This window comes from Poeciliopsis prolifica, unplaced genomic scaffold (genome assembly GCF_027474105.1).
Source record: "Poeciliopsis prolifica strain line A6 unplaced genomic scaffold, Auburn_PproV2 SCAFFOLD008, whole genome shotgun sequence".
NCBI lineage: Eukaryota > Metazoa > Chordata > Actinopteri > Cyprinodontiformes > Poeciliidae > Poeciliopsis > Poeciliopsis prolifica.
Genome location: NW_026562383.1, coordinates 4704143 through 4717833, shown reverse-complemented (window position 1 = coordinate 4717833; position 13691 = coordinate 4704143). Strand labels below are relative to the sequence as shown.

The 13691-nt window shown below is 44.4% G+C and overlaps 1 protein-coding gene across 1 annotated transcript; it reads left to right on the top strand.

Moving 5' to 3' along the window:
• The first annotated feature begins 379 nt into the window (after positions 1–379).
• LOC129361564 (leukocyte cell-derived chemotaxin 1-like) lies at positions 380–13293 on the top strand. The gene is made up of 7 exons (XM_055032479.1): positions 380–469; positions 604–744; positions 5017–5157; positions 5564–5677; positions 10219–10369; positions 10754–10872; positions 12141–13293. The coding sequence occupies exons 1-7, from the start codon at positions 398–400 to the stop codon at positions 12360–12362; spliced, it is 960 nt and encodes a 319-aa protein (XP_054888454.1). The 5' UTR covers positions 380–397; the 3' UTR covers positions 12363–13293.
• Positions 13294–13691: the final 398 nt, after the last annotated feature.

The window sequence follows — 13691 nt, the reverse complement described above, 5'->3', positions numbered from 1 at the left end:
ATGATATGAAATCCTGTGGATCAGAGCGGGATCAGACTCATGTAAGTTGCATGAGCAAAAGCCCGTGGAAGCTTCAAAGGAGAAAAAAAAATGGTTAATGATTTTTTTTTCTGGAAGAAAGCATAAAAAAGAAAAACCCTCCGAGTTACATTAATGCCTTCTCTGGCTGCTAATCAGCTTGAAGTTACAACCTTAGCTTAACCTTTTTTATTGAAAGTTCTAAGAGCTGAAAATGCTCAGCTTGGGCTGAGAAGTAAAGTTCGGCCCAGAAGTGAACCTCCTCCTTTTCTAAGAAGGAGGAGAGAGAGAGAAAGAGAGAGAGAGAGGGTTGAGGTTGGAGTTGGGGGGATTGAGTGAACTGGGGCTTAAAAAGGTATTTGTCTGTTTGGCTCTAGTCATGGACGGGAGCTCAGAGAAAACACCCATCGCGACAGTCGAACCGGAGGACCAGCATCAGTTCATGCCGCCGGTGAGTTGGTCAGTGCAAGACGAAGCCGCGGCACCCTGCTGTGCGTCCCCTAAGGGGTGACCAGCTCCGTCCAACCACAGACGTCTCACATGTGGTGGGTTTTTTGTTTTGCTGCTCGTGTCGAACCCGACCAGGCCTACTCCGCCGTGGCGGTGAAACCGGCCTCCGCCGGGCGCCTGCTGAAGGCCGGGATCGCCGTGCTGGTGGCCGGAGCCGTTCTGCTGCTGCTTGGAGCCGCCGGCGCTTTCTACTTCTGGAACAACAACGAGAACCACGTAAGAGTGACGATTCACACCTGCAGCTCTGTGCAGCAGAAACTCTTAGAGAGAAGACAGTGCAGCCTGATGATAGGTTCTGGTTTATTATTGTATGCATATCAAAATGTGTTTGTTGGTGTTAAAGGGCACGGGATGCTTTTTTTTTTTTTATATTTCATGTCTTTGTTTCAGGGTTGCATCCAGTGATCCTTTGGCTGCTGCAGCTCCATTAAAGTGCAGATTAAAAAAAGGGAGGATGTGACGAATCAGTTTGTGCCAGTTTAATAGAGCTCAAATACCCCCACACTCCTCTCTTCTTCTCCATATCCATTTAGAAAAATAAAAATAAAAACAGCTTTCTTTGGAGAAAATGGCAGTCTAGAAAGATGTCGGTCGAATATGTTCAAGTTGAATTAGGAAAGAACAAAAGTTCGTTAGTCATTGGTGTTAGGATATTTGAATTCAAGTCCCAGCAGATCAAAACAGACGGAGGAGTTCAAAACTGTGTTTAGCTTCTTAAATTGTTGGTATTTAGGCAAACGGAGAAGTGTAACTCATCCGCCTCTTCTCTGGGGTACAGTGTGAGGCAAATGAATGGAGCCATTGTGCTGTGGGATCCTGAACTGGTGCATCGAGGTGGAGAGGAGTGGGGCGAGGGGCCCCTGCACCCCCCCGCCCTCTCTCTCTTTCCCTCTCTCTCTCTTTCTCTTTTTCTCTGGTCCAGTCGAAGCTCCGGGGGCAAGAGGTGGAAAACACGAGCGGCAAAATGTAGTCGGCGGCGATTTCTGCTCCCAAAAGATTGAAAGGGTCTGTGGCGAGGAAATGAGACGAGATGAGATAGACAGAACGCCAGACTACACCGGGCGTGGAAAGTGTGCCTCAGAAAGAGGCAGCGAGGGAAGTAATGTGGGACGCTTGTGGGAAAGTGTCAGGTTTAACTTAGAGAAGGGTAGAGGGGAATGTGAGAGAACAAAAAGACGCTGTTGACCATCCAACATCGGGAGACAGACTGGGGAGTTGGGGTGGTATTTCAGGCTCTTCCTTAAGCCTTCTTGGCTACATTTACGTACAGATCTTCGTTTTGGCGTTCCACAGGTCTCTGCTTCAGGGCCACCACTGTTTCTGCTCTACCTGCTCCTTCTTGGTCGAATACCGTCACTTTTTGAAAATATCTCCGATCACTGGCTGAGTTGTCGTTTCAAAAGTGTGCAACACTTTGTTGGCATTCTGCTGATGTCTACGAAACACAATTTTGCAATTGCAATGTTTCTATTACATAAGAATAGAAACACATCACATCACTGGCAGCGACAGATGTAAAGATCGACATGACATATATTCAGATTTCAGCCAGAGGAAATATTTCCTCATCAGGTATCAAAGAAGACGTCGGCGTCTTAGTAGCTAAGATTCCATTACAAATGAGCTGCAAACTTTGTTGATATTATTGCGAAATTGTGATGAAAACACAAAATTTCGCAATTGTGGCATCTCCATTAAATAAGAAACCCAATTTACATTACATGTGGACACGTTTAATCACACGATAAGTCGTTAAAAAACATGCCACACCACCATCCTCCGAGCACTTTGTCTTCTTCTTTGTGGGCTGTTCATTACGAGTGAAGCAAAACAAGTATTTACATTGTAGTTTTGTAAAATACACCATATTCAAAACAGACAAAAAAAATAAAAAATCACCTCATCCTAGCACAAAATCTTTCTGAAAACTTTTTTTCCAAAACTGGCAAAATAAGCAAATTTATTTTCGCAATTCCAATTTCCTATTATTATGCTGACGACATCCAGTTGTATATTTCTTTTCTTCCAAATAAAAAGTATTTTGCTATTTTCTCTTCAGCTGAAAGAAGAAGAAAGTTGAGGTGAACATCTTTGCACCAGAAAAAAATAAGTAAATTAAGAATAGAACAGGTTCTTGGACGTCTTGGTTGTGTGGATAAATCATCGGTTCTAAACCTTCAGATGACCTTCAAAGGAAAATCAAGTCAAATGTCTGCTTTGTTTCTGTTTCTACCATTTGCAAAATATTGACAAACTTAGTCCTATTGTCTCATCCAGAAATAGAAATCTTAATTTGGGCTTTTGTTTCGTCTGGTTCAGATTTTATTTATTTATTTTTTTTACAACGCACATGTTTAAACAAAACCTCCCTGGATCAGCTGCAGTCTGTGCAGGGTGTCGCTGCTGAGCTCCTGACTGGATCTTCATAGTTTTGTCATGTAACTCCACTTCTAATGCAACTGCTCATTCTCTAGTGCATTTCCCGACATTGCTTTTGAACTGGGGAGCTCCACACGGACACACACTGATCTGTACCACAAACTTTTGCGTCCCTGCACCCCCAGCAGGGCCTTGAGGTCCTGTGAAGTCTTGCCGATTGTCCCCCTATTCAAACCTAAATGACAGAGGTTCCTCTCCTGTATCTCCAACTCCTTTCCTCCGACTCGATGTCATTTGTTTTGTGTATTTGTTGTTTTGTTTGTTGAAGGCCTTTTTTTTTAAATAAAAAAAAAACAAGTTGAACAGCAGGACCGTATGAATAAAGTTTTATTTACTTACACATCAGTGTGAGGTGGGTTCACTCTCAGGACCCTCATACCTTACATGCCAGCCTGAAACTGTGAGTGTCCAAATGTCCTCGCGCCTTCTGGACTTTCCCCCGTTTTACGTCACAATGGCACAACTCGGCATGAATTTGCAAAACACACGCATGCGGCAGATCAACTAAAAAATGTGCGTCACTGCGACACAAGATTTTCAAACATGTTACACCGATATGAATCGAAGCATGAAGGTCTATCGACTTCGCACATCTGGAAACTGGATATTTACATGACAGGAAGGAACATAACGACATGATGAGGAGCTCGAGTGCCGATTCTCTGGGTATATACTACTTGATTTTCGAATGAATGGTAATTTGAAAAAAAAAGAAGAAGAAAAGTACATTTTTGTGAATATTGACAAAACAGCATAATGAAGATCCACTGTTACTGTAGCAACAGGAGGAAACGTTTGCTCCTGGAGCCTAAGCAGCATTTCTCTGACGAAGAAATGAACCCGTAATAACTGCCTGACTAATGAACTGAGACACGTATAGGGAACAGTCACTGTGTGTGTGAGTGTGTGTGTGTGTGACCTTGCACTACATTTGCGCTAATTACCAGTTTAAGACACAAAGTACACGGTGACAGATCTTGTGAAAATGAGACTGATTGTACGACATGCTGGGAAAAACAATAATGAAATTAGTTTCTGCTTTTTTAAGAACTGAACGGTGGTGTTTCCAGCGTTTCACCTGGTGGATCTGCGGCTCATCGTGAGAAGAACTTCTCAGTCCAATGAACGGTCGTAGGCGGCTTAATGAGGAGCTCTGATGTGATGGCATGTTGAAGGGTCGGAAAGAACAGCAGCGTCTTAAAGAGACAGAAGCCCACTCTCAAGGGATCTAATTGCAAAGTCAAATTTCTTCTAAGTCATGTCTGATTGATACAGCATTTTTATAACAACTGAAGGCTACGCACTGGCTTGATAGTGCTATGAAAAATGGAAAATACGTAATAGTTCCCCTTCAAGAAACAATGAATGCAAGAACATAGTATTCACACATACTGACCAAAACTGTTGAAATTACAAAATCTTACCAAGAATTTTTTGGACTAGTTTTTAGGGAAAATGTCTTAGTAAACTCGAAATAACACTAACAAACTTTTTTTAAGTAAATAATTTCTTAATATTGATGAAAAAGCACTTGTTCCACTGGCAGATAAAATAACTTATAACAAAGGGAAAATGTCAAGTTATAAGTTAAATAATCTGCCAATGGAAAAAGTAGTTGTTTAAACAATATTAAGAAATTATTTACTTAAAACAACTCTTTATATCTTGTTAAATAGTCATTTGAAAATATTTTTGTCTTATTTCAAGTTCACTAAGATACATGCACTAGAAACTAGATCATAAATACTTTGTAAGATTTTGTGTTTTTGCAGCGTAATAACCTTCAATTACATGGACTTTGCTTGTGAGATTCTCCAAAGTCAAAGTTTGTAATTCTGATTACGAGAAACGGTTTAAATTATGCATTAATTTGTGCTGGTCTGTCACACTAAATCCTAAAAAGAAAGAAAAAAAAACTCACCAAAGTTTGTGGTAACATGTCAAAACATGGAAAGGTTTGCGGAGCATGTTCTCTGTTGCTCATTGCATGCGTGTGTGTGTGTGTGTGTGTGTGTGTGTGTGTGTGTGTGTGTGTGTGTGTGTCAACAGGTCTACAATGTCCACTACACCATGAGCATCAACGGCAAGGTGGAGAAGGGCTCCATGCAGATCGACTCCGCCAACAACATGGAGACGTTCAGCACGGGCAGCGGCGCGGACGAGGCGCTGGAGGTCCACGACTTCGAGATTGTGAGTTTCATGCGAAGCGATCAGAGAACATCGCGGCGCCGTCGGCCGCGCCGGAAGAATTAGCGAGATCGGGCTTGAAGATCGGCTCATTAACCCAGTGGAGGAATGAAGAACAAGTAGACATCGGATCCCCTCGGGAAAAATCAGTGTCAAGATGCATCGGCCCTCTGATTCCCGGCGCATTCAGACTGGTGGTTTTTGACCTTTAATTGAAGAGCCCCAATCAGGCTAATCAGAGAAGTGCGGCGACGGCTTTGAATATTAAAATTTTGACCTTTAATCACAGTCCCTTTGATCCTTTTTTTTTCCTATATATTTGAAGTTGTGCACAAATGCACCAGGTCTCGAGGGTGATTTTATTGGTGAGGTGAACAGATATAAACTTGCGCTTTCAAAACTTTTTCAGGGAATCACAGGCATCCGGTTTTCGGGGGGAGACAAGTGTTTCATCAAGACCCAAATTAAAGCTCAACTCCCGGATGTGGAGCCTCTGAACAAGGGCCCGACGACATTTGACCTGGTGAGCTGAATTTCTTTGTGTATTGTTTTCATTTGCTTATTTGCTGCCCCTGCAATGAGCTCAAATCTGATGAACTGTGAATTTCTTTAGCTGTGTCAAAAAACAAGTGATACATCCTCTATGACATGCCGATTGTCCTCGTTTTCGCTTGGATTTCTTCTGCTGCAAACATATCTGCTGGTTACGTTTCATCCATTGTGAAGAGACTGAAGCCCAACTAAAAAGAAGTATTTAGCCAGACGTGTGGCCAGCTTGTGCATTATCCGCTTTGTCTTTGTTCAAAATGCTTTTCAGCCTTTATTCCGTTTGTTCAAGAGATGAAAAATTATATCTGTGATTCCTCAGCCTAATTAAGAATCGTGCTTTGGTTAAAACTAACTCAGCCAGCAGCACACTCGTCAAAAATGAATGTATTCAGTTCTCCGTACCGCTCAGTGTGGAAGCTAATGGTTCCTCTGCAGCCGTGGTGTTCAAACGTTTTGCCACAGGGGCCAACTTGAAAGCACTTGTGACTTTTTTTTCTTCACCACCCCACCCTCAATTAAAAACTGTGATTCAGATTAAAATTGTAATTAATTTCACCTACATTTCAATTGAATAACGTAGTTGTTTTTAAATTATTATTATTATTTGGTAGAAAGAGGATGTAGAAATCATAGTAGCTCCAAAACAGAAACATTTTCCCACCACGCAGTCTCCTGATTTTCTTGGGATTGAATGTTTTCCGGTTTGTTGCAGCCAGAACGAAGAGCCCCTCCTTCCTAGAAACGCATGCATGACTTGGGAGGAGAATCTGCCTCTGTGGCGTCGACCTGGAGGTGAAAGTCTTCGCGTCCAGGATGTGTGGGGTCTGCAGGGACGTTAGCAGCATTTCATAATTTCCATTCTCTTAATGTTATTATTTTTATTTTCTTTGTGTGCGTCTAACACTGTCGTACTGATGACCAGCGAGTTTTCTGACATACGGTGCTCAAATAAACCTTTTCTGATTTCCCAGTTGGAAGCAAAAGAATCCAAATAGAAAAATGGAAGGCTGCCCAGCAGTTCAGCATCTGACAATGGCTGCTGCACCTTAAAAATACTGTGAAAATGAGAGGTAAAATCTATGTATTTATGATTTCTGAGCAGCATCTTGGCAGCATTACTATCCTTCACTGAAACGTGAAGGATAGCTTGGTCAGCTACCAGGTTTTCAACGAGGGGTGCACCGATTTATCGTCCAGCCAATTTATCGGTGCCAATTTCCCTAATGTCAGGAGATCGGCAATCGGCTGATGTGTAAAAACAAAACACTGTCCTCTTTCACTCTCCGACAGATCGGACCTCTGCACGTTCACAATTAACAACAGCGAACCCACCATTGCCAACTCAACAACTTTCTTGCTACATTGAGCAACATTTCAGACAAAAAAAAATAAATAATAATTGGTATCGGCCAAAAATTGGAATCGCCAGATTAAGCTTTTTTAAAAGATCGGCAATCGCGGATCGGCCAGAAAACTGTGATTGGCGCAGTCCCTATTTCTACCCTTAACGTTGTTGTTGAAGTTTAAGGGATTAATAAATGCAGCCGGCATCGCGCACTCGCAATTACAAATCCTAAAGCTCCTCACAGGTATTTATGATTTCTCTACTTAACATCGTTGCTCTAAACAGCTGCAACTTTTTAATTACCGCTAATGCGCGCTCAGAAATCGGAGCAAGTCACCTATCAGGACCACACAGGTGACGAGTGACAGCTTACTAAGGTAACACACACACACACACATATATATATACACAAAACACTAGGAGGACTTGCACTGTGTGTGGGTGTGTGTGTGAGGATTGTTATCACAAAAACACACACACACACACACACACAGCGTGTGATTGCTCAATTGAGGCCGCACGATAATTAAAATCGTTTAGTTCGGGGTATAAATCCTCGCCACAGCACCAACCGCTTCCCCCCGTCGACGCATACGCGCAAACACTCCCGCGTGAACGCAACAACAACGCAATTAATTATCACGCGAGGCTGCTTTTATTGCCTCCGTCTGCCTCATAAACGATCATTTATTTCGCATTTGCGCTCGGGCGTGCGTTTGCGTTATTGCCTCATAAACGGCCGCGTGCGTGCGCGTGCGCAACCACGTTTTGGAAGACATGGAGAATGTTGTTATAATGGTTGCTGCAGGCTGGTCATTTGCTATAATTTAGAATGATGGGAAATATGGGTTAGATAAGCACACGCACACACACACACGCCCGCGCGCGCGTACACACACATACATGCGCGCGCACACACACAAACCCTCCTTGATCCAGTGGGAGCGGGTCAGATAAACTCTTATCAGTCAGACGAGCAGTGAAGAAGGACCCCCTGCTTTTATTTGTCCCTACAGCAAATTATTTTGAGCTGGGAAAGAGAAGAAAAAGAAGAAAAGAAAAAAGAAGTCATTTCTGAACGGTTCCCTAAACGTGACTTTGGCTGGTGCAGCGCAGCCTGTGGGCGAGATCAGTCCCAGCAGACTTTCCCCTCTTCCTCTCCTGCGGGCCGTGGATACTCGTCTGCTGTTGTGTAGCAGGATTAATTATTATTACTGTCGGATGCTGACGAGACCCGACGTCACGTGCGTGCAGCCAAATGTCAGCGCGAACGCAAAATCTGCATACTGCGGCCTGGAGCGCCTCCGGGCTTCACTCTGTGATTCGGGGCCCCGATAATGAGGATTAGACTTGGACATGATGCGGGGAGTGTGGATTATTTAAAGGGAGAGTGACAAGATCCAGAAAAAAACCAACCCGGCAGCAAACTATTTTGTTCTTGTCATGTCTGCTGGGGGATGACTTTCGTAGTGATACACCTTAAAACAGACACTTGTTTTTTGGGGGCTTTGTTTTGTTTTAATGGGATATTTGCAACACAAATTATAATTCATAATTATGGAGGGAAAATGATAAGGATGAAACTGCAAATAAATAAATAAAACCCACAAAATTTTACAAAGTAATTCTGCTCTTGTTTCTAGAGCAAATATATTAGTACACTTGGATTAAGATCAACTTTTTAGCAAGAAACATGTTTTTGTTTTAAGTCAACAATTCCTTACTATTGAGGAAAAAGTGCGCTAATCATTGGTCATCAACATTAAGGAGTAGTTTTACTGGCAACAAACTCCCATGTCTCGCTGAAAAGCTTCTTGTAAGTTAGTTTTGCTTTAATTCAAATGTACTGAGGTATTTGCACCGGAAACTAGACTAAAAATACTTAGCAGGATTTTGAGGGGGCTTGCAGTGCAAATAAAACCCTGCGCAAAAAAAAATAAATGACTGAATAAATAAACTGGCTTCATAGGTCACTTAATTAGAATGCAATCTGTCCACTGTGATGGCGCTGAAGGACCGGGTCCAACTCTTTGCATTTCCACAGGTACGTTCTGTTGACCTTTCTGGCCGTTCCTCTCCAGTTCAGCTCTATTTTAGATGTTTAAGTAAACGTGCGGTTGGAGTTTTTAATCGCCTGTACTATTTGTGATTGCCACTCCAGATAATTAACAATGGATGTCATTACCTGTGGGACCTTCTGGCGTCCCCCTCGGCGGCTGCCTCTGCAAAGTGTTGGCAGCCACCGGCTCTCAGCCTACGCTGAAAGACAAACAGGAACATATATTGAAACCTTAAGCTTAATACTCACGTCGACATGTTACTGTAGCAAGTGATATACTAAGTTCATATTAAGTAAATAAATGCTTGTTTCCATGAAAAGTTCATAAAACTCTCACTAAGCAAGCATCAGCTCAGCCGCGTTAGCATAATGCCTCCATATTTTAGCCCTGGAAGCCATAACAACCGGAGACACGGGGCGGCGACGGCGGAAAACTGGCCAATCACAGGCCTGCGTGAAGTTGCCCCCCCCTCCCACCCCACACCTTCTTCAAATCAGACAAAATTGGTGTCAAACGTTTGTGCAGCAAAACCTTTCGTTTGTGCTGCTTTCATTTTAAAGATATTAAGAAATGTTTCTAGAGGTCATCAAAGGTCAACCAGTCCCCTCCCCCTTCTTCAAATCACACACAGTGGGTGTCAATCAACTTAGCTACGTTTGTGCTGGTACATAAGCACAGATGTTTGACACCAATTTTGTTTGATTTCATAAAAGTGTGTGTGTGGGGGGCAGAGGAGCGGTAGGGTTAGGGGTTAGGGTTGACCTTTTGACCTTTAACATTTTGCTGCACGATATACAATATATATCGTGCTCGACACAAATGGAGTCGAGTTTTTTTGACACCCATTTTGTTTGATTTGAAGAAGGTCAAGGTCAGGTCAATCATAGACTAGCTATTGTTTCTTTTTCTACTCTTTGTCCATCGTTCAACACGAGCCAGTGAGTTGACAGATTGATATTTTGAGAATGGGACGCTCAATGGGCTCATGTTGTAAAACTCGACGCCACATTCATGGCGAGGAACGGAAGCGTCCGTCGTGGAGAGCAGGTCGATCTAAAGAAGACTGGCTGTGGCTCTGGGTGCGTTTCACTTTTCATCCGTTCCCCGCAGGGCGACGAGGTGATGGCGGCCAGATTCGAGGACGACCTGGTCCTGGTGGCATCGGGCCCGCCTCTGTCCGACCCATCCTTCCTCAGCGGCAGGATCATGGAGCTGTGTGGAGACCTGCCCATCTTCTGGCTCCGTCCCACGCACTCACCCGGTATGCAATAAATAAAATAAAATAAAATAAATTTCAGATCTGACTCAGGAAGAATTTGACACAGAACAAAGATAACGAGGGTCAATCGGGTTGAAGTATTTTTCTGTCTAACATCGAAGACGTTTGATCTGAATCGTGTTTTTGAAGCTCCTCAGAGAGCGTGGATTGGGAACTTTTAGCATGCAGTGCAGTGAAGTCAAAGGTTATATGTCTATATATATATATATATATATATATATATATATACACACACAAATATATAAAACGTTTGTTGATATTCCTGCTTCAACTTCATCTGATCATCTCGAGAACCGCTGCCCGGGAAGCGGCCCTCCGCTCCTAAATTTGTCCCGCTGTCAGATAGTGACGCAGTGATGTGTGCAGGCGGCCAGAGGAAGAGCGGAGCCGTCGCTCGCGAGCGCCGGCAGGCAGCCGCCGCCGCGGCGGAGGAGCGCGAGGACGAGGACGGGCCGCCGCCGTCCAACCCGGACAACCCCTATCAGGTGAGTCACGCGCGCTTCCCTCCGCGGTGTTTACATCCGGCCGGAGCGCGCCGAGCCGAGCTGTCCGTTCGGATACGAAGGGGCGCGACCTGAGGAGGCCGTTCTCCCCCCGCGGAGAGTTTCTCACATCCACGGGAGCCGCGGCAGATGCTGGGGTCACGGCGGAGAGGCCCGGCACGTCACCGCGCATCTTTGGGTGTATGTATTTTCGCCACGCGGCTGTCTGAAGCTTTCCTTTTCAGGAATGAGGCTGTATGAATAATTTCATCGCCCCCTGCATTTCTTCTCAGTGGCCCCCCTTTGCCTTCTTAAAACAGCCCCCACGCCGATGCAGAGGTTTTTTGAGCAGGCGCAAAAATTGTCCTCAAGAGTGGTAGCACTGCTTCAACATGAGAACACGAATCGTTTAAATATTTAAAAGTGACATCATCAGACAGAGCAAAATATGTTATGTGGAAATTTTGGTATCTTAAAGTGTTATGTGTGTCCTAGTTGCGTAGTGCCGTTTTATTGTGCAATGTTGACTTGAGTCGCCATAAAAATGCTGTATATATCAAATATCAGAACTTTAATCCCTTAAAATTGGGCCTCTGTCTCTTTAAGAAACTCCTCTTTCTGAAACTCTGCCTTCAGGTTAATTGCTCTTCTATTAATCCTTTAACGTCTCTACCAACATTTCACTAAGAAGTAGCTCCTACATTGAGTCCAGTTGATGTGCAGTGCCACCAGGTGTTTGCTAATGTCTGCTGGCTAGTCTGAAGGAGCTGAGTGGCGGCATTAAGGGAGAGAGCTTGGAAACCGCAGCTCTGAGGAGGAACTTTGTTGCTGAGGGTGGAGATTACAGGATTTCTCCAACATGCACGAAAGAGTCAAGACTCCGGATATGTTTTTGACGAAGGAACATTATAACATAACCTATATAATATTGTCCCCTTGAAGACCATGAGTAAAGTGAGTAAATGTAGCTCGTTACACATCCTCCATTCCCATCCATCCAGCTGCTCAGACTTGCATCCTCCTCTCCTTTCATCACAGCCCTGACAACTGCAGGCAGGATTAAACCGAAAACTAACAGGGGCAAAAAAAATACAAATAAAAAACCCACGTGACCTCCCTGCCTCCCAATCCTGCCGGCTGAAAAATCCACATTTAACAGGGCTGAAATGAGATCTTTTCACTAAACATGCCCGTGAGGAAAACGAGCCACTCAAGTCTGACTGCTTGCCCCCTGTCCTCCCTCTCCCCCCACCCTCCCTCTCCCCCCGCAGCGCGGACTGGAGGGCGAGCAGGGCGCCGCGGACACCCACACCATGCTGGACCACCAGGGTGTGTGCTGCAGCGAGTGTCGCCGCGGCTACACCCACTGTCAGAGGATCTGCGAGCCGCTCGGCCACCAGTCCTGGCCGTACCACTTCCGAGGCTGCAGGGTGGCCTGCAGGGTGATCATGCCCTGCAAATGGTGGGAGGCGCGCATCATGGGGCTGGTGTGAGAAAACTGCCGTACTCTCCCGAGACGTGGTAGAGCCCAGGAGGGAGGGAGGGACGGGGCTCAAAGGGAGGTGAGATGAAGGGAAAAATAAAAAAAAGAAGAAGAAAAGGAGGCAGTGGGGGGAGTACCTTAATAACATCTACTGTAGGTAGCTGAGTCTAAGCAGATTTGTCCAAAAGCAACTCGCATTAGTAGCTGTGTTTATGAATTCTAGATGCATATAAAGCTGAACTGACACTGAAAGGCAAACGCAGTGGCGCCAATTCCTTTCATGCTGTTAAAATGCACACACACACACACACACACTGCTACAAATCTGGGGTCTTCTGAGCTAGAGCGCAACATGCTACCTAGAAAACAGAGATTGTGGCATCGCTTCATGTAAACGCATAGGACAAGCTTGTATTAATAGAGCCAGTGATTTACATTGCCTAGTACTCTGTACATAAATATCTACAAAGAACTCCAGAGGAAGTCAATGGACTTACAGAGTCGCACATCTGGAGGTTTCCGATGTTGAGTAATAGAAACTTTGATGCATTTTATTGGGATTTTATGTGATAACTCGGCATGAACAGAGCACGTGGGCGGATTGGAGGGAAGGGTTAAATACAGGGTGATGGTGGAAGAAAACCTGTCTTTGGGCGCACCGCCCCTTTCTGAAGCCGCCCTGGGTAACTGCCCATATGAACCCCTCCCCCTGGAACCCAGAGTTGCATATGGAAGAATTTGGTTAAGAAATGTAAAACAAGCAGAAATACTTATCCCTGTTGACGTTTCACATCAAATTCGCCTCAACTCTTTCCATGAGCCTCCTTTAACAAAACAATGTACTTTTTCCTCCCCTCAAAATTTCCATTTGAATGAAGCTGTATCTCCATTCCAAACTCTTCAAAGTGCAATATCATGAAATAAAACCTTTTTTTTTTTAAGTAAACTTCTAGGTTTCAAGCGTCTTTATTCTGTGATAGATCAATGGGATATATGTTATCTGATCATGTATATGCGTGTATCGCCGGGTTCCTTCAGTGTTCTCTGAGACGCGTCTCATCCGGTCCCCGCTCCGAAGGCCCCAGCAGAAAGTTTTTCCAGACTTCTTTAATGTGAGAGTCGAAGATCTAGAACTCTTTAATGAGACTAAAGACTCTGCAGCCCGTCACGCTCCCAGATCTTACCCACGATGCAAAGCGCTTAGCTCCTTTTGATGTCGCAGAGCCGCCTCGGGCAGGGGTAGGGGGTAAGGATGGGGGCGGTGTGTTTATGTGTATGTGTGTGTGAAGGATACCAGAAGAGTGTGTGTGTACGTGTGTGTGTGCATGAGTGAGAGTGA